A 25436-nucleotide genomic window follows, 5' to 3' on the forward strand; every position below is an offset into this window, starting at 1 on the left:
AGGGAAAGGGTCCAGTGGCCGCTTTTATCAGCCAATCATTTTCTTGACATCCCAAACGGAGGGGGAAGCCCAGGATGCCTCCCTGTTACTCTTGGTTAACCTCTTGGTTGGAGGGGAGGGTTGGGAGCAGTGGCTTGGATCACAGCCAGCGCTGACCTGGCACCTGCTCCCCCAGCGTCACTGCGGGATTTGTCCAGCGACTTCCCTAGCAGGGGTGTGTTAGGGGGAGTCCTCTTTCCGACTGTCGAAATGGTTATCAAAGTGTTTGTTGCCACATCTTCTGGGTCCATAGCGGTAGGTGTCTGGGGGCTTTGTGGGCTTTCTTCCTATGTGATTTTCTGGATCACTCTTAGCTGGAGGCAGAAGGAGTGGGTATGCCCTGGCTTTGGCCTTAAATGCTGTTTTTGTTTTTGCGTGGGAGTCAACTGCTCAGTGCGGTAAGCATGAGTGCCCTTCGCTTTTTGCCTCTGTCTTCGTGATGTTGGAAAAAGTTTGTGAAGTGTGTAATCTAGCATGTGATTGTGAAAGGTGACTGGAGGGTGGAGTGTTTCTCTTTTTAGCCTGTGCTTTGTGTGCTGTTGGTATTAGTCATTTGGTTGGTTTTTTTTTTTTTTTTTTTTTTTTTTTTTTTTTTTTTTGGGTGCTTTACCATTCATTCCGTAAGACAGACTAAAACTTGGAGACAGATGATGATGGGTCAGGGAGAGATGGATCAGATCGCCAAAACAACTCCTCCAGGGCATAGCTCCTCCTATATGTGAAATAGCTGGAAGCATTTCGAAGATAGTAGGTGTGATGCTTTTATTTGTAGAAAATGATGTCACAATGACAGCAGCAAACTCATCTGAGGCCATAGTTTTAAATGCTCTCAGAAATGAGGGCACCCAGAATGTGAGCCAAAAGGCCGGCTCCAAGCACGGCTTATCCTGGATTGCTCGAGACCACCCACCCTCTGATTCCGGCCTGGATTCATCCGCCGGCTGAAGAAGTAAGAGCGACTTAGAGGCTCAGTTCTAGGAATGAATCGTAGGAGACTGGATTCAGGTGGACTCCAGTATCTGTCTGGTGGAGGTTTCTGGCTCGTATTTTAGCAGAAACGAGGAAGGCCATGGGAAAAACAGCCTATTAACCCCAAGAGTTAGAGACCACAGAGAGGGGCTGTTTCCTTTTATAGCTGCTTCCTACAGGGTCTCAGGTTGCGACTGCAATTCTGACAGTCATTCCGCAGAGGTGTTTCCAGGCCTTGGCTAAGTACCAGCCCCAACCACAGTTTGTGGAAGGCCACCAATCCCAAAGCCCAGACATTCAGGAGAATTTCCAGAGAAGGCAGGTGAAAAACAAAAAGAGTTTGGCAATCCCATCCACCCGTCCACGATGGTTTCTGTGGTTCTGTTCATTCTGTAAGATATAGACTAACTCAGGCTTAGAAATAGATGACATGTCATGTGGCCCCAAGCTGATGCCCTGGACTAGGGGAAAAAGAGGCATACACAGCTCGAGTGGAGAATTCCAATCACAGAACTTGCCATCACAGACCTTGGCTATTGGTGACTGTGGACTTGCTGTTTGATGGGTATATATAAGAGCACCATCCATGTTTCTTCAGTGCTGGGTTCACACCCGGGGCCTCACACTTGCTGTGCAAACATGCCTCCTTACCACTATGCTGCATCCTGGGAGTTTATGCTCGTGCGGGGGGTTTTAAGATTGAAAATAAATTTTCAAGGAGAGTCGCTTTGGTGGGCCAGTTTTGAAGCGCGTTTCAAGCGTTAGCACTCAGTGTTGAAGACTTTTCACAGTCATTTACTTGTTTTTAGTTTTAGGTGCACGGATATGTTGTGTTCATGTATGTTAGTATACCACATGTATACCTGATGCCCATAGAGGCCGGAAGAGGTGTAAGATCCCCTGGGACTGGAGTGATAACAGATGGTTGTGAGCCACCACCCAGGTGGGTGCTGGGAATTAAAACCAGGTCCTCTGTAGAGCAGCCGTGCTCTCAGCCGCTGAGCCATCTCTCCAGCCTATCATTTATCTGATCTGTGTGGCTGTTTGTATTCTTCGGACAACGGGAATAAACCCACGGATTTCTTTGGTTTGTTTATTGTCCTGCATTCTTGAAGTCTGGGAGTCCATTCTGGCCTTGGAGAATCTGGCTGGCATGGTGTGGTGTGGTGTCTCCCTTCTTCATTCAGGACCTGGGAATGGCTGAGTTAACTGTGACTCCCTAGACGAATATTTCAGTGCCACTTGTAACTGGCCTTGGAGGAGGTATTTCTCCTTGCTAAGCCTCAATTTCCTTGTCTGTAAAATGAGGATAAGAATAGTGTTCACCTCATAGCTTGGTCATGAGTACTTCTGAGTTACCACACTCGGGTGCCCAGCACCGTGCCAGGGCCTGGGCAGGCGCTGGAAAGTTTTGTGATTATTGATGCTAGTCACTGGCAGCTGTTTGCTCATGCTAGCCGCCATTTTAAGTTCTACTAGCTACCACGAATTGATTATATCATCGACGATATATATTAATGATCACTATAGTTGTCATCATTAGTAGTCACTGTGGTTATTAGCAACTATTTCTAGGAGAACTAAGGCTATGGTCTACATATTACACGTTAGAACTGTCTAAAACCACATAAGTGGAAGAGCTTCTTCCATAAGGAATGAGGGCATGCCAGGTGGCGGTGGCACACCCGGGAGGCAGAGGCAGAGGCAGAGGCAGAGGCAGAGGCAGAGGCAGAGGCAGAGGCAGAGGCAGAGGCAGAGGCAGAGGCAGAGGCAGAGGCAGAGGCAGAGGCAGAGGCAGAGGCAGAGGCAGAGGCAGAGGCAGAGGCAGAGGCAGAGAGGCAGGTGGATCTCTGTGAGTTCGAGGCCAGCCTAGTCTGCAGAGCAAGTTCTATGACAGCCAGGATGACATGGAGAAACCATCTTAAAAAACAAAAACCCCTTTAAAAAAAAGAATGAGAACACAGCACCCCACATCTTCATGCCAAGTGTTCAGGAATGAGAAATTTCACCCAACCGCTTCTTGACAGGAAAATCCATACAGTGGCTGCTTGCACCTCGGCTGCACACGTGTTGTGGTCCACAAAGATCACAGGTTTAGAGAATGAGTTCTGAACCAACAAAAACCAGCCTACAATCTCATTGGCAGGACCTGAATGTGTGCATCAGCCCCATTTTAACAATCGCATTCAAAGATCCGGGCCACACTGTACCATGTTGAGGAGGGCTTTGTCCTAGGAGAATGTGGAAGGCAGGGGAGGGTAGGTGTCTTCTCTAGAAGGCTGTCCCTGTAGTGGGGTAGCAGGACAAAGAGGAGAGAGGAGAGAGTCTTCACTGTTTTCAAGGTGTTCAATTCCCTGCAGTGGCCACTCTTAAGGCAGAGTCTCACAGGGACTTCCAGGATTCTCAGTCCGCTCTCCCATTAGATTGATGGAATAAATGTGATGGGGAAAGTGGGACTCTTTGGGTGAGTGTGTATGTTAGTGAGCATGTGTGTGCATGTGTGTGCGTGTGTCTACCCACACATGCTGAGGCCAGAGGAGGGTGTCCGGTACTTTATCATTATCTGCCTTCTTCGCTTGAGACGGGATCACTCACGGAGTCTGGGACTAGGCTATCAGCCCATAGACCCACAATCCTCCTATCTCTGCTCCCCATAGATTGTGGTTACAGGTGTGCAGGTGGATTGTTTACAGGTGTGCAGGTGGATTGTTTACAGGTGTGCAGGTGGATTGTGGTTACAGGTGTGCATGTGATGACACCCAGATTTTTATACAGATTCTTGGATCTGAATTCCTGTTTGTGAAGCAAACACTCTTATGTGTCAAGCTCTCTCTCTACCCTTAAATCATTTTTAGTTTGTCTCTCTTTCCATCCCTAAAAAAAAAAAAAATAATTCAGTCTGAGTGCCAGTCTTGGAAAATCCACAATTCATCAGAGACTCACTGTTGTAATCTTAAAATACTGATCAGAACATGTATCTGACAATCTTGGCATGATGGCACACACTTGTAATCCCAGCACTTAGAAGGCTGAAGCAGGAAAAACATAGGTTTGAAGTTAGCCTGGGCTACATAGCTAGCTCTAGGCCAACTTGGGCTGTGTAGGGAGACCCTGTCTTGAGTAAAACAAAACCCCACTTGATGGCGTGGCCAGCCTAACTGGGTACTGGGCGCCCGGCAATGCATGTTCCCCACTGTGACATAGAACATGTTTCCACGGGTCATCTCACTTATCATGAACACGAACACCCCAGAGGAGGACATCGGTGTCTGGTCTGCAGATGAGGAAATTGAAGTTGTAAGACCTTGCTCATAGAACGTCCTTGGAGTTAGGACACCAATGTCATCCACAACCTCCATCCAGCAGGCTTCACACTACAGTGTGGTGACCTCGGTTGGAAAGTCTCCTCACTGCACCTGACAATAGACAAGAGGTGTCAAGCGAAGGGCTGGGAGAGGTTTGGCTGTAGATACCCAGATACGCTGACAGACACAGAGCCTACTTGTGGGCAAATGCCACAGGATAGAGAAAGAGCTCTCCTAACCTCCACTGAGGTATCCAAGGCTTCAAACAGTGACTCCCTCCATGGGATGGAGAGAGGAGAGAGAGAGAGAGAGAGAGAGAGAGAGAGAGAGAGAGAGAGAGAGAGAGAGAGAGAGCGCGAGAGAGAGCAAACTAATGTTTTTTTAAGGGATGGAAAGAGAGTTGAACATGTAACAGTGCTTGCTGTGTGAGCTTGAGTTCAGACTGGCAGACCTGTTCCTTAGGAAACAGCGGGGCCCTTGGTGTCCTGAGGATAGAGAAGGGACCCAGGGAAGATGTGAAGTGAGTCTGGAGGGGATCTGCTGGGGTGCCATGTGCACCCCTCTTCTGTCATAAAGTGGGGCGAGTCCTCTGGAGACTGATGCTGTGTGCATGGGGGTCAGCTCAGGAGGCTACCAGAAGAGCAACTCTTTGGGAAGACCAGTGGGGGTGCTTGAGCAAGGTCCCACAGAGGGACAAGGTGGGTGAGGGCACCCACCAGAGAAGAAAGGCACTGCCTGATTTTTCCTCCTCTGGGCTTGACTTTAGGACCCTTTCTTCTTTCAAGCTCCTAGGCCAGGCTCCCTCACTTGTTCCACTCTGGCTAAGGAGACTGTTCTGTGTGGCCCTTGGTGAGCCAAGGGCAAACATCTCTTCTGTTTCCTTTCTGGGGGGCAGGTGCTGAGAACAACACCTAGTGTAGTGTCAGCACCCACTTGTGTGTCATGCCCCTCTGCTGGTCCTCTCTGATGGGAAGGTGCGGTTTTCGTTTTCTTTGTTTTGATGCTGCCCACAATTATCTGTGCTGAAGAGAACAGATGAAGGGAAGGACTGAAGCTGTATACAGGTCGACAAAGCGTGCTTCAAAAGCAGCTATGCACGCTCAGTACATTCACGATCGTTTCGCTCTGCTCTTCACAGATTAGGAAAAAACAGCAAGAAGTGGTGGGCTTTTTGGAAGCCAATAAAATAGACTTTAAGGAGCTGGACATAGCCGGGGATGAAGACAACAGGAAGTGGATGAGAGAGAACGTTCCTGGGGAGAAGAAGCCTCAGAATGGGATTCCTTTACCTCCTCAGATCTTCAACGAAGAGCAGTATTGTGGGGTGAGTGTTCAGTGTTTTGGCAAATTCCTCTGTGCATTCATCAGAATCAACTAGTTAGTTAATGTGGTGTGTGTGTGTGTGTGCGTGTGTGTGTGTGTATGTGAGAGTGTGTGTGTGAGAGTGTGTGTATGAGAGAGTGTGTGTGTGAGTGTGTGTATGTGTGTGTAAGAGAGAGAATGTGTGTGTGTGTGTGTGTGTGTGTGTGTGTGAGAGAGAGAGAGAGAGAGAGAGAGAGAGAGGGAGAGAGAGAGAGAGAGGGAGAAGGCCAGGGGTTAACACTGGGTGTCTTCTTCAATCACTTTTTACTTTGTTTTGAGGCAGGGTCTGTCAGTCACTGACCTGGAGCTCACTGACTCAGCAAGGTGCCTGGCAGAGGTGTCTCTGCCTGCTTTCCAGCACTGCGCTAACACACATACACACACACACACACACACACACACACACACACACACACACACACCCCATTGCACTCTGCTTCCACACAGGTACTGACAACCTGAACTCAGGGCCTTGTGGCAGGCACCGTATCAACGGATGCGGATCTTAGTCCATTTGTTAGGAACATTTAAAGCAGATTAGCTTTGAGGAGTTGCTTGGAATCGTTCATAAATCACCATTTAAGAGTTAGAAGAGGGGATTGGGGATTTAGCTCAGTGGTAGAGCGCTTGCCTAGCAAGCGCAAGGCCCTGGGTTCGGCCCCCAGCTCCGAAAAAAAGAAAAGAAAAGAAAAAAAAAGAGTTAGAAGAGGGTAAAGTCAGTGGAACAATAGAAGGTTTGAGGGTGTTTTCAGTTTTTTATTTTGAGGAATAGAGGTTACTTGTACTTTAGGTAGAAGGATTGATTCCAGTTAGCCTTATGACGGGCATATTCAGCAGACACGTGATAAATTCTTTTTTTTTGGTTCTTTTTTTCGGAGCTGGGGACCAAACCCAACGTGATAAATTCTTAAAGACTGACTAGCAGACATGTGTAGTGTTATACCAGACACAAGATGAATTTGTTCAAGCTTACCCAGTTAGTTTAAATGTGTTCTGGGCATTTTGATAATAATGGAAGCTTTATTCATATTTAAATTCATTTGTGTGCCTGTGTGTGTGTGTGTGTGTGTGTGTGTGTAAGAGAGTGTGTGAGTATGTGTGTATGGCAAGTGTGCATGGTGTTGTGTTTGTGTGAGAGTGTGTGCGGGTGTGTGACTGTGTATATGTGTGTGTGGTGTGTGTTTGTGTGTGCATGGTGTTGTATGTGTGCCTGGTGTGTATGTGTGTGTGTGTGTGTGTGAGAGTGTGAGTGAGTGTGTATGTGTGCATGGTGTATATGTGTGTGTGCATGATGTGTGGTGTAAGTGTGTGTGTGTGCATGGTATGTATATGTGTGTGTGCATGGTGTTGTGTGTGTGTGCATAGTGTTTGCATGTGTGTGTTCTTGAGTGGGTGTGTTTGTGTCTCCTGCATATGGAAGTCAGGGGACAACCTTGGGTTTTTCTCCTCAAGCATCTTCCACCTTGCCTTCTTGGGATGAGGTCTCTTATTGGCATGGAACTTGCCCAGGCTAAGCTGGCTGGATGGTAGGTGCCAGGGCTCCACCTGTCTCTGCCTCCTTGGTGCTGAGGTCATCGGTGTGCACTGCCATCCTTTTTTTCCCCTTCTTTTTACATGGGCTCTGGGGAAGGAACTCTGAGGTGCAAACTTAAAGGTTCTTTGGAAATTCAGTTGCATGGTGTTTTGCTGGGGCAAACACGTGGAGGAGCATCTCGTTCAGGTGGACCCAGGCGTGAAAAGCTAAGGCAGACGAGTGAAGGAACGTTTTGCTGAAGCGGACTCAGCAGAGAGGATGTTCTGCTAAAGCCAGCACCTGAAAGGACACATGAAAGATTCTTTGCTAATGGCACACGTGTATTGGTCCACCTTACATGCATAGCTGAGCTGCATTTGTGGGGACTTCGCAGAGAGAAACACTAAAAACCTTCCGGTGGCGTACTGCCGTTTGTCTCAGCCTCCAAGGACTTGGGCTGATTGGAAGCATGCGCTGAGGCAAGACCGTGCTGAGGCAGGGCGCATGGAGGACACGTGATGTTTGGAGATTATAAACAGGACTTGATGGAGTGACGAAGAGAGCTAGGCTTGCTAATAAAGCTGGCTGTGCAATGCCTGTGGGTCTCACTTCTTCGCTGATCTTTACTTCTCCGAGAGAGGCACAGCTGAGAAAGATCTTCCGGTGCTCCTGCTGGTCCCTTCTGCTGACTCCAGCCTAGGCTGAGACCTGGCTGTCTCTGCTAGGTAGTGTCACCACTGTTGCTAAATTGACTCTACCAAGCTGGACTGCTGGTGTGTCTGTGAGGCGATTGGGAGTGGATAGGGCTGCTGCCGCCAGCTATCTTGTGAGCTGAGCTGCCGATTTCTAGACAACACACACGGGAGTTGCCACAAAGTAGGTTTCTAAGTAGGTCCACTTCCCCCATATCCTTTCTTTTCCACTACCTCTGGTTACAAGGAAGGTTAAAGCGTTTAAGAACCATCACTAAAAATAGGATTTGAAAAAATTAAAAAGTTACAGAGCTCAGATCCTTGTGCCTGCAAGGCAAGCACGTCCTTGGCAGGTTACGGTCTCCAGACTCACTGTCTGCTCTTTAACACAAAAGTTTTTGAGCCTCTGACTTGATGTATGAGTTGTTGCTTGTTAGGGGCTTAGCTTGCTTGCTTTGAGTTTTTTTTTTTTTTTTTTTTTTTTAGAAAACTGCCACAGACTTTGTGGCTTAAAATAACAGATATTTTTTCTCTCACAGTTCCCGAGGCCATAATGGTGCTGGTAAATGCTTGGAACATTCTGGAAGCTCTTAAGGAGAGCCTGGGCCATTCCCTTCTGTCTGTCGCTCAGGTTTACTGATAGCCCTTGGCTTGTAGAAGTATCATTCCAGACACGGTGTCTGGGGCTCTCCCTGTTTATATCAGTGTCTCCATAGGGCCTTCCTGAAAGGATAACAGTCATTGAAAAAGACTCACTCTAATTTTAGTATGCCTTTCTAACAGGTACAGCTGCAAATATCTTACTTCCAAATAAGGTCACTTTCTGAGGTTACAAGTAGACATGGGCCTGTGTGTGAAGCACTTGAACCGACTACAGGAATCCACAGGCCAGATTAACTTCTTTAGAGGCTTAGCTACAAGTCCTGTGGGTGAGGGAGCGCTTTCGGCTTCAGTTTCCTCAGTTCCTGTTGTGGGGCGGGGGTGGTGGTGGTGGTGGTGGTCTATTTCAAGTCTTGTACTTGGGGCTTCCGGGAGTATAGAAAGGATTTCCTCTGTGAGCAAAGTCCTCTTCCATCCACTGAGGTGGCTAGTGTAAGGTACTCACTGCCAAGCCACTGAATTCTATCTTCGGATCCCATTGCTCCCAGAAGTTGTCTGCTGATCTCCACACTCTCCACACGTGCATGGCGGCACGTTCACCCTACCCCTACAGTAAATCGATGTAATCAAAATAATACAAAACAGAACCTATTTTTCTCTAGCCTCCATCCACCCCCTCCCCCACCCCCCAGTCCTGGGCAGGGTAATGCAGGAGGGAGCCGTGGTGGCAAGGAATTTTTCTGCAATAGGTTCTTTATAAAATAAAATAAGATTTATTTAATTTTATTTTTGAAATTTATCTGTATGTGCACGCATATGTGTTCGTGCATGTGTGTGTGTGTATGTGTGTGTGTGTGTGTGTGTGTGTGTGTGCGTGTACCTGTGCATTTGCTTGTATGAAGTTCCCACAGAGACCAAAAGAAGGCATCAGATTTCTTGGAGCTAGAGTTGCAGGTCTGTGTGAACCACATGATGTGGGTGCTAGGAGCTAAACGCAAGTCCTCTGTGAGAGCAGCAAACACTTTTTTAAAAAAAAGAATTATTTATTTAATGTATATGACTACACTGCAGCTGTCTTCAGACACACCAAAAGATCCCATTATAGATGGTTGTGGACCACCATGCACTTGCTGAAATTTGAACTCAGGACCTCTGGAAGAGCAGTCAGTGCTCTTAACCGCTGAGCCATCTCTCCAGCCCCGCTGGAGCAAACACTCTTAACTGCTGAGCCACACTGCTCCTGCACCCCAGTTTCTTTCAATATTAGAAAAATTAGAAAAATTCATACTTGTGCACATTGAAAGATTAAATGACTTCAAAGACTCTTCAATATGAATCCCTCTCACCCTAATCTCTGTTTATAATTTTAGTTACAGTCCCCCATCCTCCCACCCTGAGGTAGCCATCCAGGCCCTTACAGGGCCTCAGGCTCAGAAGGGCTCTACTTGGTCTAATTCTCTGCTGCTTTTAGTTTCCAGCCACGTTTAAACCAAGGGCCTGGTGTGTCTATTTTACCCTGGCCTCAAACAGTGTGTAGCTAGTCCTGCTTGGAGGCAACCAGTGTTGGCAAATTCCTGTTTGAAATGTTCTATGGGTACTTGTCCCTAAATAGGGACAAGGGCCACAGCCAGAGAGTGACATCGATCTCTCTACATAACCTTTTCTATTATTATATTTTAAGAAATCGTTTGTCAACACTGGTTTTTGAAACCTTTGAAGACTTTAGGGTGGCAGGAGAGATGGCTCAGCAGTTAAGAGCACTTGTTGTTCTTACAAAGGACCTGGGTTTGGTTCCCAATATCTGCGTGGTAACTCACAACCACCTACAAATCCAGTTCCAAGGGATTTGACATCCTCTTCTGGCCTCTGCAGACAGCATGCATGCACATGTACATACATGCATACATACATACTACAAAGGACTCGTGAAGTAAAAATCAAATGGCATGAACTAAAAAGTCTGTGCTGGCTGCTTTTCTGTCAACCAGACTTGGGTTAGAGTCATCTGGGAAGAGGAAACCTCAATAAAGAAAAGGCTCGCACCGGAATGGCCGGAGGGCGAGCCTAAGAAGCATTTTCTTTTCTTTCTTTCTTTCTTTCTTTCTTTCTTTCTTTCTTTCTTTCTTTCTTTCTTTCTTTCTTTCTTCTTTCTTTCTTTCTTTTTTCTTTCTTTCTTTCTTTTTTCTTTCTTTCTTTCTTTCTTTCTTTCTTCCTTTCTTTCTTTCTTCCTTCCTTTCTTTCTTTTTTTTAAAAGTGGGTTGTTCACTTTCTTTGTGTCTATCAAACTGAGAAAAATTTGTGTGCAGATATCACAGAACAACATCAACCATTGAATAAATGTGATTCTTCAATGCACACTCGAAGAAGAGGAAAATTCTGTTGGTTTTAAAAATCTGGCATAAATATATTAAAGCTGACAAAAACCAAAACAAAACAGGGCCAGCTACATCACTTCTTCCTACCAAAAACGTACGAAACATTAGCCTCTAACTAGATAAGTGCGATACTTGTCTTCAGAGTTTGACTTGAGTAACGGTGTTTTGAAGTATTGAGCTGGAAGGCTGCTGAAAATAAACCGCGAACAGCCGCACGTCTCCATTCGTCTCAGATGACGTCGGTCATGGAGGCTGAGTGATTCTGTGCACTTAAGGTTTCCAGGTGATGAATTTTCTTGACTGATGACAGATGTGAGTGGGCACAGATCACTGCGGGTAGGACCACTCCTAGGCAGGTGATCCTGGTGCTATAAGAAAGCAAGCTGAGGGGGCTGGGGATTTAGCTCAGTGGTAGAGCGCTTACCTAGGAAGCGCAAGGCCCTGGGTTCGGTCCCCAGCTCCGAAAAAAAGAACCAAAAAAAAAAAAAAAAAAAAAAAGAAAGCAAGCTGAGCAAGCCATTGAGAACAAGACTCCTCCATGGCTTCTGCGTCTGCTCCTAACTCCAGTTTTCCGCTATGCTTCAGTTCCTGTCCTGACTTTTCTCTAATGGACTGAGAGTGTAAGCCAAAATAAATCCTTTCCTCCCCAACTAGCTTTCGGTGAAGGCGTTTTATCACAGCAATAGAAACTCTAAGATACTGTCGATATAGTCTTACCCATGAGTAGAGTGCAGATTATAATCATTTCAGTTATTCAAGGGTTCTTAACGGTTCATGTTCTTGGTCAGCCATACCCTGGGCCCTGGGACAGCAGGGGCAAGCAATAGATGTCTCTACACCAGGAGGTGGGGTCATCAGGTGCTTGGGAGTCCTGAGCATCTGCTGTGCAGAGCAGATGAGGATGTCTAGGGATTCATGGCAGACAGACAACGATCAGAGAAAGGCAACACCAGATGGGAAGCCAGACACAGTCAAGGCCAGGTTACCCGACCAAGAGGGAATCACTGTTGGAAGAAGCAGACATGACTGTCGATGATGAGTCCAACTGGGCCGGGGTGATTATCTGAGGACCAAGGCAGCCTGGGCTTTGGACAACTAAAGAAGGCTTGACTATTAGCATCTTTATAATATAGATGTGAGTGTCCCTGGCACTCAGGGAAGTAGGGAGGTCAGAATACAAACCCAGTGGGGCGAGGAAAGGCTTCTCTGCATCTGGTCATTCCAGGCACTGTGCACCCCCAACCCCCATCACATCCCTCCCTCTGTGCACCTGCCCCTGGTCACATCCTCCCTCCGCAGTCTTTCCTCTATCTCCTGTATGTATGTGTGTGTTCTTATGCTATGTAGGTACATGACAATGCACGTAGCAGACATAACATTAATGGATTTACTTTATAGCTGTATGGCTTAGTTATCAATTGACAAAGCAAACTGAGAGGCTGTTTTGTCCTTGATGACTCATAGAAAGGGGGCTGGGCTTGTGGCTTATTCTAGCTTCCAAGTGTATAATGGGTTTAAATATTCTCTTTCTTTGCTTCAAGGATTTTGACTCTTTCTTCTCTGCAAAAGAAGAAAATATTATTTATTCATTCCTTGGTCTGGCTCCCCCTCCTGGGTCAAAGGTAAGCTTGGACGCCCTGGGTGGACTAGTACAGGCTATAATGATAGAAGATAGACCTGGTAAATATCAGTGCTCATCAATGATACTCTAAGACAACATGATATTATTTTTTAACTTGCAGAACACTTCATGAATTTACATGTCACCCTTCTGTGGGTGCTCTGCTTATATCTATACATTTTAATGTGTGTGTGTGCACATGTGCGTGCTTGTGCATGAGTGTATGTGTAATGTTTATGTGTGTATACTCAGAACATTTGTGCATGAGTGTGTGTATGCATGTGTAATGTTTGTGTTTGTGTGTATACCTATGCATGTATGCATGTGTGTGCATGTGTATATACCTGTACATTTGTGTATGAGTGTGTGTATGCTTGTACTTGTGCATGTATGCATGTGGGTGCATGTGTAATGTTTGTGTGCATTTGTGTGTGCATACCTGTGCATTTGTGTATGATTGTGTGCATGTGTAAATTGTGTTTATATGATTTTTAATAGAGACTTCATTGAGGAAGTGTGTGCAGAGAGATAATACAAAGGTTTTACTAGACAATTTCCCAGTTTTGCTTTCATTCTTTTCTAGTTAGTTTTGCAGTATTTAATAAATGTGAATGCTGGGGTGAGGCCAGGGGGTGCAGCTCAGTGCAATGGCTTAGAAGAAGGCCCTGGGCTCAGTTTCCAGCATCAAAAAAGAAGAATAAAAAGGGGGAAAGTGTCACATCTTTGTGTTCGGTGATCTAAGTCTTTGTGAGGTGCATAGAAAAACCACTTGTATGACTCCACAGTTACGTCATCGTGACTGACTTCTCATCAAGCTCCCGAACGTTCGCTTCACATGGTGCAGGAGGAGCTGAGAGTCCTACATCTTCATCTGAAGGCAGCTAGCAGAATACTCACTTCCAGGAAGCTAGGATGAGGGTCTTAAGCCCACACCCACAGTGACACACCTACTCCAACAAGGCCACACCCACTCCAACAGGGCCACGCCTACTCCAACAGGGCCACACCTACTCCAACAAGGCCACGCCTACTCTAACAAGGCCACGCCTTCTAATAGTGCCACTCCCTGGGCTGAGCATATCAAACCATCACAGCAGTGGAGCCCCGACGTGGAAAAACACCTTCCTACAGTGTGCTGCAGCAAAGTTAAAGAAATACATGACTGTGCCGCTTGAAACAAATAATGGAAGTTATGATCACTAACCTATAGTTCTTTATTGTCTGATGACAAACTCTTGTTTAAAATATACGTTTTATTAGCTGGGCATTGTTGCCGCGCACCTTTAATCCCAGCTGGGAAGCAGAGACTGGTGGATCTCTGAGTTCCAAAAAGCCAAGCCACGCAGAGAAACCGTCTCAAAAAGACTCTCCCATTGTATCAGTAATAATTAATGAAAATTTAAAGATAAATTCTGTTCCTAATTATTATTTGTGCACAATATATGTGAATACATGCATGGTGTGTGTGTATATGTGTGTGTGTGTGTGTGTGTGTGTGTGTGTGTGTGTATATATATATATATATATATATATATATATATATATATATTGCATCTGGCTCCCTTGGAGGTCAGAAAAGGGCATCGAATCCCCAGGGACTGGAGGCCCAGATGGCTGTGAGCCACCATGTAGGGGCTGGATATTGAATCCACATTCTCTGCAAGACCAGTGAGGGCTCTTAACTATGGAGCCATCTCTTCAGCTTACCCACAGAATTCTTCTGTTTTATTTTAGCAAGTATCAGAGGACGATATCCAATTATACATGCAGCAGGAGTTCCGGCTCTAGTCAGCAGAGATAGATGATCATTACCATGTTACATGTTGATAGAGATAATGTTATAGCGCCACATTTGTTACTTACAATGTTACAGGACCACATTTGTTACTTACAATGTTACAGCGCCACATTTGCAGTACACTGCTAGAGTGTGGTTATTCCAGGTCAACATTTGTGTATCCTGGTGGCTACTGTCCTCAGGGAGTCACCTCATGATAACATAACAGACTCAACAGCAGATATCATAACAAACTCAACAGCAGCATCAACATCAAGATCTCTGTTATGGATTTTCTCTTAGGAAAATATCTGTTTAATCAATAAGACACAAATGACATCTCAAGATTTGGTTTTGTTTTGAGACAAGTTTCCATTGAATAGATTAGGCTGACTTTGAACTCAACGATTCTCTACTTGAAGCTGCCCCAGTGCCAGGGGCCATCCCTCTGAGATAATGTGATTTTGTGATCTATAGTCCAAGGTAAGGTATGATGAAACATTTTGATATAATTTATGTAGCAGTGACCAGCATGTAACAAATGTCAAAACATTTAAATGAATCAGAGGACTTAGGGGAACATGTCAAGAAGACTATGGAAGGTAGGAATTGGAGCTTCTAGAGATGTTCTGGAATTCTCCAGTTTGAAACTGGATAAGCAACAAAGACAATGAACAGCACTGAACATAAGATTGTAGTTCAGGTCAGAGAGAGAAGCACAGTAGCAAGAGATAAAAGACAAAAGGGTAGAATGTGGGAAAGGCCAGACATCAGACACGAAACATCTGATGTGTGTGCAGCAGGAGTTCTTGGAGGCCAGGAGTTCTAGGACCCCAGATGCCAGACATGAGAGATCTGGCATGTAGCAGGAGTTCTAGGAGGCCAGGAGTCCTAGGATCCCAAATCAGACATGACAGATCTGCTGTGTGCAGCGGGAGATCTAGAAAGAGTGGAGGTCCTGGGAAGGAAAGGAGTTGATACTGGTGGAAGAGTTGCACATCCTCTGTGCAGCCAGTGAGGAGTGTCTTTAGAGTCAGACACTATAAAGAGTCCCTGAAAGGTGGACATAAAAAGGCTTGGATTGAGGAAGGAAATCTCTAGGTGGACCACTGTTGCGTTGAGTAAAATGAAGGCTGAGGAAAGAATAATTGAATTAGTTAAAAGACACAGAAGAGAGGTACATCCTCAAGATAATTTTCAACTGTTTTCAACTATTTGGTGTAGGTGACAAAATCTGAGGAAGCGTCTTCCCTTCCCAATGGAGATGTAGCAGGAGAGGCAGAGGGGGCTGCAGAGGTAAGGGCTGGTGCTGCCAGTGTCCTCAGGGTGGCTGATTGTCCTGACATTTCTCTCTTTATTTTGTCTACCTATATATTCTATATCTGTCTGTCTATCTGTTCATCTATCTGTCTTCTTTCATCTATCAATCTAGCTCTACCATCTATTTCTCTATCATCTATCAATCATCTATCTCTATCTATCGATTATCTGTATCTACCAATCAATTGATCTGTCATCTAGCAATCATCTATGAGTTCTCTTTCTACCATCTATATAATCTATTATGTATTCTGTGTCTATGTATCATCTATCTAAGATTATCATCTATCATCTGTCTTTTATCTATTTTCTATCCATCCATTCATCCATCTACTCATCCATCCGTCCACCCACTCATCTGCCCATCTACCCATCCATCCACCCCAACCATACCCCGTCTACCCATCTGTCCATCCATCCATCCGTCCATCCTTCCTTCCTTCCTTCCTCCCACCTGCAAGCCCATCCATCCATTCATAATTCTATCTACCTTTCATTTATATTCATCCATCTATTCACCTGTCACCTTTACCACCCTTAAACTCAACACCTCACACTCAGCACTTTATGGCTACAGCATGCATGCAGTCAGCCTGTTAGCAGTTTGGGGAAGGGGGGAACTTGTGTCAGCATCTGAATGACCTTGTGCAGAGGAGGTCTCTGCTGGTGTCACTTATGTGCCATGGTGGAAATGGGAAATCACAGCAGGTGTGGTCTGCCCTTTTACTTGGGAGCTCACTGAAGGTCAGCGATGCCTTAAGTTTCTTTTCTAAACAGGGAACAGAGAAGGCTGAAGAAAGTGGAGAAACTGAGGCACAGAAAGAGGACAGTGAAGACACTGGCGAGCTTTCTCAATCCCAAGAGAAGAAGGTGAGTGCTTGTTCTGTTCATGGTAGTCTCTCTGAACCTTTTCTGTTACTGAGCTCCTGGAAGGTGCTGGGAATTGTGCGGTGTGCTGGGTTCACAGCTTTGAGAGAGAACGTGGATGCTGAGAGCTTAGCTGTGAGGGACCAGCTATTCACTCCTGCTTTACTGCTCTGGAGCAGATGTGAGAGGGCCAGAGCGAGGACTCTGAGCCAGGCTTGCTGAAGAACAGCCAGTGCGGGCCTCAGTGATCATCACGTGTTTGTGGATAAGTCATATTCATGTTCCTGTCAGACAGGGTCCTTACTCCTTCGTCTTCAATGATGACTAACCTATTATGGCTTCCCATGAGCCTTTTGGAGAAAAAGGGCCAAGGTGTTCATGTGTTGGCGAAACAGCAGCAGGAAACTTGAGGACCGGCGCTCAGCACTGGGAAAGAAACTCATTGAATTCCGCATCCAGAGGGCCAACAAGTTGCAGGGAGTCTGAGGCACACGTGGGATCTGATCCCAAAGAGATTTGCTGTTCAGGGACAGCCAGATGATCAATGATGTATGGGACTCTATAAGCACCAGAGCAATGGGTGTGGGAACCACTTGCAGAATTTGGGAATTTGGTTGACAAGACATAGGGGTGATGTTGGCTGTCCAGTAACCTTGTGAGTTGGGGAGCGCTATAGGCCTTGGGCTGAGCCTCCCCAGGGAGAGTGTGTCAATAGGAGCTTCATGAGAGCTTCACAGTATGGTGGAAATACCACAACTGGCTCATGTTTGTGTTGGCTCTAATCAAGGTAAAGCTACCTTATGGGAAAAGGTCAAATTATGTTGAGTCCTGTTGGTTGCCAGCTGGTTTTCCTCATCTGAAAACCCAAAGCCCCTGCCTGGCTTGGTGACACACGGTTGGGTTCCCATCACACAAAAGTGCCTTTTATAAGGACAGTGTGGCTGTAGCTCCAAACGCTTGCAGGCCCAAGGCTGGACTAAGGGTTAGAGACCCTGAGGCTACCCCGGCGCTCTCTCTTGCCAGTTCTAGGGCCAGCTGCACTTTCAGGCCATACTGGCAGGCCTAAGCATCATCACCAGCATCTGTGTCTGACACTCATCACCACTGACACCTGCCCTTGGTACTGTCCCAGTGCTGTGTCAGTGGCCCAACTCCCGGCTAAGTTCCCAACAGAAAATAGCTGCTGTGACAGGTCTGAGACTTCTCAGTTCCCATGTCTGCCCCTGGTGGCTCCCGTGGAGGACTGCACAGTGGCATCATGTGGATAATATGACACTCACTGTGCTGGTTCCCACCCAGTCTGCACCTGGCGATGACAGCCTTCTTCGTAAGTCTACGCGGTCATTTGCTAACCGTAAACTGGAGTTCAAGCACTTTGCATAGTTGGCTTTTTAACAGCTGCCCGTTTCAGACATTGTCTAATTCTGTGAGTTTATGTTAGGAAGCTTTTAAAATGGGTATATTGCACCTCAACCTAAGAAGGATTGGAGGCAGGAGTGGCATTTGCTAAACATATTCAATTCACATTTTATCGGTTGAATGAGCTATTGTCCCATACCGGGCAGAACTTCAGTGATTGGGAGGGAGCAATGGGACAGTAGAGTCCTGGCAGGAAGCCCGGCTCCGAGAGCTAACATCTCCAGGGCCCTCGAAATTACTTTTGGGGATAATTCCACAAGAGCACTGAGCAGACTACTGTTTGCATTTAGTACATATTCCAGGAGTGCTCAGTCCCTCTCCTGTTACTGACAGTTACCTGAGGTCGAGACCGGCAGTTACTGTGATAAAACCGCCCCCACTACTGCCCTCCAAGCACCATTTTTAAAAAAAAAATTTTTTTTTTATTAACTTGAGTATTTCTTATTTACATTTCGAGTGTTATTCCCTTTCCCAGTTTCCGGGCAAACATCCCCCTAATCCCTCCCCCTCCCCTTCCTTATGGGTGTTCCCCTCCCCACCCTCCCCCCATTACCGCCCTCCCCCCAACAATCTAGTTCACTGGGGGTTCAGTCTTAGCAGGACCCAGGGCTTCCCCTTCCACTGGCGCTCTTACTAGGATATTCATTGCTACCTATGAGGTCAGAGCCCAGGGTCAGTCCATGTATAGTCTTTAGGTAGTGGCTTAGTCCCTGGAAGCTCTGGTTGCTTGGCATTGTTGTACTTTTGGGGTCTCGAGCCCCTTCAAGCTCTTCCAGTTCTTTCTCTGATTCCTTCAACGGGGGTCCTATTCTCAGTTCAGTGGTGTGCTGTCCAAGCACCATTTTAAATAACACCTCGCTTCACTTAGATTTAGGAAAGTATGAAACCTTATAGAATTGATAATTCCATGCTGAATGTGGTGGATTTTAATCCAACGACAGGAGATTAAGGAAAAAACGAATAGAATTTGAGAGGCGGAAAGTAGGTATCAGGCCTCAGGTATTCTTGCTCCCAGGTTTTGCTTGTGTTTATTGAGTTTACATCTTGGCTCCACCAGTGGCAAAATCCTAGAGGTCCTGATAATAAGTAAGGGACAGGTCATACCCCCAGGGAACACACAGGACAGTCAGAGAGACGGACACCTCAGTGATGGCTGTGGGAACCAGTCGGAGGGCCTGTAACTCAGTCTTCTGGGCTATGAAATGTCTTCCCTGAAAACCTTATTTTGAATGAGTGCTGATGTAAAAGGACTTCATGTTTGGCTGAAGGAGTGAGGGGTTGGGAAGCTGGAGGGCTAGGCAGGGGCCAGCCAGCTTTTAGCCATTGTTTTAAACCACAAAGAAGATGTTCCAGGTTTGAGAGGAACGAGATGAAAGAATTATCCTTTAGGAGAGTTATTGGAGAGCAACAGCCCCTGGGATTCCCAGAGTGTGAGTGCCTTTGATGTGGGGAACTGAGGAAAGCCCTGGTTCTTTTTTTTTTTTTCCTGGGCTGGGGATTGAACCCAGGACCTTGCGCTTCCTAGGCAAGCGCTCTACCACTGAGCCAAATCCCCAACCCCGAAAGCCCTGGTTCTTAAAGGCTTCTGAGGATGGCTTGGAAGGGCAGAAGGTATCATACCACATGACCCAGCCTGTGGTCTGGGAGCCATGAGGGCAAGAAGGGGTTAAAGAAGAGAATAAAGTCATCCTGGAGTCTGGGCATCAGCTGCAAGTGGGAAGACTGCAAGTCCGTGGCTGGAGTTGCTGTGGCTTGAACTGAAGAGAGGCAGGCGGCAGGGTGATGGCAAGGTTTTAAGGTCTGTAGACAGCAGCCATGCCAAGGCCATGAGGTCTGAATGAGAACAAATGGGGGGGCTACAAAAGAGGAGTTGAAGAGAAGTGGGAAATGAAATCATTATAATCTCAACATTGTTTAAAGATTATCATCGTGCCATGCGCACGTATAGAGGTCAGAAGACGCCCTGTACAACCCGTTCTCCCTTCTACATTTATGTGGGGTGTGAGGATTGAACTCAGCTCATCCAGCTTGCACAGCAAGCTCTTCACTTGCATCTCTGAACCGAGCATTGTTAGGTCATCACAGCTGGGCTGTCTTATGCCGTGAGAATATGTGATGTTCTACTTGTGCAATGAGGTTCTATGCTATTAAAGTTTGTTTCTCTTAAAATTCAACGTAAGTCTTACTCCATTTTTTTTCTTTGTGGACCCAAGGAAGAAGAGGGAGAAGAGGGAGAAAAGGGAGAAGAGGGAGAGACAGCAGAAGAGGTAGGATCTGCCACCTTTAATGGTTTAATCAGCTGAGTGAAAACATTTGCTGGTGACACCCATGTAGCTTTTGCTACATTCCTCTCATGTGTGTGTGTGTGTGCGCGTGTGGTGGTGGTGTGTATGTGTGTGTGTCTGTGCATGTCTGTGTGCTTGTGTGTATATCTGTTTGTGTATATGTATAAGTGTGTTTGTATGTGTATGTATGTGTGCATATGTAAGTATGTATGTGTGTGTGCATGTGTGTATGTGTATATGTATATGTGTGTATATATGTTTATGCATGTATGTGGGCATGTATGTGTGTATATGTATAGGCATGTATGTGTATATGTGTATATATATATGTTTGTGTATATGTGTATGTTTGTATGTGTGTGCATGTGTGTATATATACATATATATGTTTGTGTGTGCATGTTTGTTTGTGCGCGCGCGCACATGCGTGTGCATGTGGCAACTGAACATCAATGTCAGATGTCTTCTTCAGCCACTCACCATTGTCTTTTGTGTGGCAGGTGTCATGAGAGCCCTCAGCTCTAGTTTGGTATCTTGTTCCCATTGTGTTTTTGGTGCTTGTGCTTCTCAGTAATGTCGTGGCTTTGTATAAACTAGACGGAAGAGGCAACAGAGGGAGGAGCAGAGGGAGAAGCTGAAGAAGAACCCGAGGAAGAGGGAGGAGAAGAGGAAGATTCTTAGGCTTTTCAGGCTGGTGCCTCAACTTTCCCAGGTAGGCCTGTCACAGGTGTGTCTCTCCTGCCCATCTCTGTGCCCTGCAGTCTTCAGAGTCTACCATATCCATGACTTGGCACTAGGGCATGGTAGGAAAGGAATGAGGAAGGGTTAGTGTGCATACCCTTCCTCCTTTATAAGATCATTATTTAAGAGCTGGCACAGAAGCAGCTCTCGGTGCGGCCTGTCCTGATGCCTCTATTTGCCGGCACCCTTGCATGTTCACAGCATGACTCATGCAAGATGCTGCCATCGAGATACTGATGATGCTGACTGCAAACTTAATCTGAAAGTCTCCGAGCTAGCTACTGCTTCATAAAAGACAATCGCTGTTGCTGTGCATGTCATGCTAAGGGTTGCACACTGTCTTCACTTATTAATATCAGCTGAAGACTCATGTGTGGACACATTGTGGACCAGGAACACTTGGGTGGACACTCTGTGGACCAGGAACACTTAGGTGGACACACAGTCACAGGACTTGATGTCTCCCCATATTTCTTTATGCCGTTGATACACACCACTACCACTTGGCTATAGACCTCTACTTTGTTTTGTTTTCTGGAGACAGGGTTTCTCTGTGTAGCCCTGGCTGTCCTGGAACTCACTCTGTAGACCAGGCTGGCCTTGAACCTCAGAGATCCACCTGCTTCTGCCTACCGAGTGCTAGGACTAAAGGCAAGCACCACCACCATCACCACCACCTGGCCACAGAGCTCTACCTTAAGGTCAACTCTCTGCCAGATTTTGGTAACAGCTCCACTGCTAAGGAATGAACTAGGACTCATATTTGAGAATTTTATAAAGTTTCATCTGAAGAACTGGGGAAAATGCAAAAGTGATGTGTATTTGTCATCAACCTAGGAGCAAAGCAAATTGCCACAGAGCCATAGAACCACAGGGCCACAGAACCACAGGGCCACAGAACCACAGGGCCACAGAACCATAGATCACAGAGCCACAGAGTTACAGGGCCACAGAGCCACAGAGCCCCAGGGCCACAGAACCACAGAGCCACAGGGCCACAGGGCCACAGGGCCACAGAACCATAGATCACAGAGCCACAGAGTTACAGGGCCACAGAGCCACAGGGCCACAGAACCACAGAGCCACAGGGCCATAGGGCCACAGAACCACAGGGCCACAAAGCCACACAGCCACAGAACCACAGGGCCACAGAACCACAGAGCCACAGGGCCATAAAGTCACAGGGCCACAGGGCCACAGAGCCACAGAACCACAGGGCCACAGAACCATAGATCACAGGGCCACAGGGCCACAGAGCCATAGATCACAGAATCACAGGTCACAGAATCATAGATCATACAGCCACAAAGCAAGACAGCCACAGAGTCACAGGGCCGCAGAGCCATAGATCACAGAGCCACAGGGCCACAGAATCACAGAACCATAAATCACAGAGCCACAGAGCCAGAGGGCCACAGAACCATAGATCCAGAGCCACAGAACCAGAGAGCCACAGAACCACAGGGCCACAGAGCCACAGGGCCACAGAACCACAGGGCCACAGAGCCACAGGGCCACAGAACCACAGGGCCACAGAACCATAGATCACAGAGCCACAGAACCACAAGGCCACAGAACTACAGTGTCACAGGGTCATGTGGCCACAGGGTTACATGGCCAAAGGTTATAGGGCCAAGGGTCACAGAGCCACAGGGCCACAGGACCATAGGGTCCAAGGGTCAAAGGGTCACAGGGTCACAGAACCACAGGGCCAAAGGCAGCTTCCCAAGTACTACAGATCCATGGCAACTCACACCACTTGCAGTTCTGATGCGATGACCATGAAATCCCGAATGTGAAATGGCACCACGGAGGGAGAAACCTTAGCGTGCGGTCTTCGCCCAGGTTCAATTCCAGAGTTAAAATGAAGGCGGTATGGTACTGTGCAGAGCATTCGGTGTGCTTCCCCGAGGGTTCTGGGCTGGAATCCAGCCCGCAGTGATCTGTTTCAAAGTCTGAACACCCGGACACGAGGGAGCGAACCAGGCAGCACCTCAGATTTCACCCTTGACTCCTACTTTCTTAGAGTGTGTCATGGCTGACAGCAGGAGTCCCTGAATCACTCAGCTTCCAGAGGTAAACCTGTCTCTGTGCCAGGGGATTTCACACTCAGTCAGGTTGGGAACACAACCTGCTGGAGAGCACGGCAGTGAACCGAACTGTGAAGACATTCTCCTGTCCAGCCTAGAGTTAGACTCCAGCCCGCGCCTGCATCTGAGGAGCCACAGTGCATGACATTCAGATCCTGCTTTGTTGTTTGATTTTTGTCTTTTGTCTCCTTCGGTCACCCTGCCTGGCCTTGAACTCATGAACTCACAGAGATCCTCCTGCTTCCGTCTGTAATGCTGGCTGTAAAGGCGTGGTGGCACATGCCCAGCACAGTATTCGGAATGAACAGATGGCTCAGCGGTTAAGAGTACTTGCTGCTCTCCTCCAGCGTTCAAGTTTGTTTCCTAGCACCTAAACTGCCTGTGACTCAAGCTCTAAGGGACCTGACTCCCTCCTGTGGCATCCATGGGCACCCTCACATACACACACAACACACACACATGTACACATGTGCATTAACGTACAAACATAAACAAACAAACAAAAAAACCCCGATGCTTCCCTGTGCATACCACTCAACACTGCTTTCTAATGGGCCTCGCGCTGTTGAAATGACCCCTCTGGGACTCTGTTGAAGATGCAACCGCTCTGCCTTCCACTAACAAATAGTCAGGAAGCTGTAGAGAGCTTGCCTTTCTCCTGGTGCTTGGTATATGTTAGATCTGACAGCCAGTACAAACCTGGCTCGGTTCTCATGGAGGACATTATTTTCTCTTCTTTACCTAGGGCCACAGATGGTAAAATGTGGCCCTGCCTTCCTGGTTTGTGTGTTGGATAGTGAAGATTGCAGTAAGTACTCTCTCTGTCTTTTAACAGTCTTCTCACGATATTTCCTTCCTTTTAGGATATTCAAGCCTCAAGGCCACATTTGAACTCTCTCTCCTCCTTTAACTCTATGAAATACTCAGCTGGAAGCCAGCCCCCTTCCCCCAGCACCCCTGGGTTCACCGAGGACCCGTGCCCTCCGAAACAGCTTGGTGTATGTGAATCCCTATCTCACCGTGTCAACATGAGGCTGGATGTGAAGACAGCACACATGCTGTGCCTACGGTTTATGCTCTTTGCTTAATGTTTGTTTCCTCTGCTGCCCACAAGTAGACCTTCTCGTTAATACTCTGCAAACGGGATCTTGAGGCGTAGTTTCTCTCTGTGATGCGGCCGAAGGATTTCTTTGTGTACCCGCTTGTTTTAGGCTTGGCTTTCAAAACAAAACACTTCCCAGAGAGCAATCATCAATAAAGATTGATAGCAAGAATCTGTCTGGTCTTATTATCCACCCTGTCCCTGCTCCTGGTTCATTCATCTCTCTGCCTCTTTGTGGACCTGAACTTGCTCGGTCTGTTCAGACTAAGTCCTGTGTACCCTGAGGTAGCTTATTTTTATTGCACTAATTGGTCCAGGTTTTCAATGGGCACTGATTGTTGTGCACTGTGTAGAGCCTGACTGAACTGTAGCACGGACACCCACACATGCAGGGATGTGGCTAGAACAAGGTGTCTGCAGCATCTTTGTATAATTTTGGCTGCAGGAACCCCTGATCCCCTGGCTGCCAATTGATTTGCATGGCCAGCAACAGCCGACTGCTCGGGATAGGTTGGACAACATCACTCTGCTTGCCTGCCCGTGTTACTTTATCAGAGATATTTTCTTCCCCGTGACATTCTGTAGTTCTCCCTTTCTCCCTGCCATTCTGTGCAGGGCTGGATGCCTGTGGGGGTGGGGGTAATGGTGGGGGAGGCAAGGCTCCTTCTTTGGTATACTGTCCTCTCTTGTCCCAGTCACTGTGTTAGTATCTCATGGAGTGAGGTGAACTTCCTTCCGCTGAGCCGTGTGTGCTGTTTACAATGTATCATGTAGCTACAGCAGTCACAGGGAACCCGGAACCTCTGGAAAATAGCTCTTTTCTTGTTACCTTGGTAACAAAAAGAGACATTTGTGAAGAGAATTAGTCTCCACCCCTCAAATCACTGAAGTAGCTTTCCTTTAAAAACATTTCTCTCTCTGTTAAAAGACTGGTGATACGGAAACTTAGTTGATTAAAGTGAATCTCCCCCTCATATTTTTACCTCACTGCACTGAATTGTATTCTTTTTAAAAAAAAAAGCTAGTAGCATTTAAAAAACAAACAAACAAACAAACAAACAAACAAACAGCTCCATGTCCGTCTTGTTAGTGCTTAGGGCTGACGATCAGTCCTTCCTTGGCCAAGGAGGAATGAGGTAAACTCTGCTCACTGCCAGTTGAACTTTAGTTCCAGATTCCTTAAGCAGGAGGTAGAGGCAGGTGGGTCCTGGGGCCTCATTGACCAGCCAGCTTATCCTGGGGAGTGAGACTCGCTTCCAGTGAGGAGTCACGTCTTGAGAAGCAAGGTCAGCTCCTGAGGAACGATGGTTGAGGTTGACCTCTCCTTCATGAGCACTGCACCATGTGCAACCCCAAAAA

At 46.9% G+C, this 25436-nt stretch overlaps 1 protein-coding gene across 4 annotated transcripts; it reads left to right on the top strand.

Moving 5' to 3' along the window:
- Window positions 1-191: 191 nt before the first annotated feature.
- Sh3bgr (SH3 domain binding glutamate-rich protein) lies at window positions 192-24249 on the top strand. 4 transcript variants are annotated; one of them, NM_001443641.1, is made up of 8 exons: window positions 192-294; window positions 5452-5637; window positions 12397-12477; window positions 15478-15549; window positions 16351-16443; window positions 20073-20126; window positions 20742-20856; window positions 23839-24249. In NM_001443641.1, exons 1-7 carry the CDS (start codon window positions 250-252, stop codon window positions 20823-20825), a joined length of 615 nt encoding a protein of 204 aa, NP_001430570.1. In that variant the 5' UTR covers window positions 192-249; the 3' UTR covers window positions 20826-20856; window positions 23839-24249. The 4 variants fall into 4 exon arrangements, with proteins under 4 accessions (NP_001430570.1, NP_001430572.1, NP_001430571.1 ...); NM_001443642.1 differs by having other exon boundaries at window positions 247-437; NM_001443643.1 differs by lacking the exon at window positions 12397-12477.
- Window positions 24250-25436: the final 1187 nt, after the last annotated feature.

Source organism: Rattus norvegicus, chromosome 11 (assembly GCF_021556685.1).
Source record: "Rattus norvegicus strain SHRSP/BbbUtx chromosome 11, alternate assembly SHRSP_T2T, whole genome shotgun sequence".
NCBI classification, from domain to species: Eukaryota; Metazoa; Chordata; class Mammalia; order Rodentia; family Muridae; genus Rattus; species Rattus norvegicus.

What these genes read in the sequence shown, in the direction of transcription:
- Sh3bgr (NM_001443641.1), top strand. Translation starts at nt 250, where the DNA reads ATGGTTATCAAAGTGTTTGTTGCCACATCTTCTGGGTCCATAGCG. An exon ending in ACGAAGAGCAGTATTGTGGG is followed by an intron (nt 5,638 to 12,396) that starts GTGAGTGTTCAG and finishes CTTTGCTTCAAG; the next exon opens with GATTTTGACTCTTTCTTCTC. An exon ending in AGGCAGAGGGGGCTGCAGAG is followed by an intron (nt 15,550 to 16,350) that starts GTAAGGGCTGGT and finishes TTTTCTAAACAG; the next exon opens with GGAACAGAGAAGGCTGAAGA.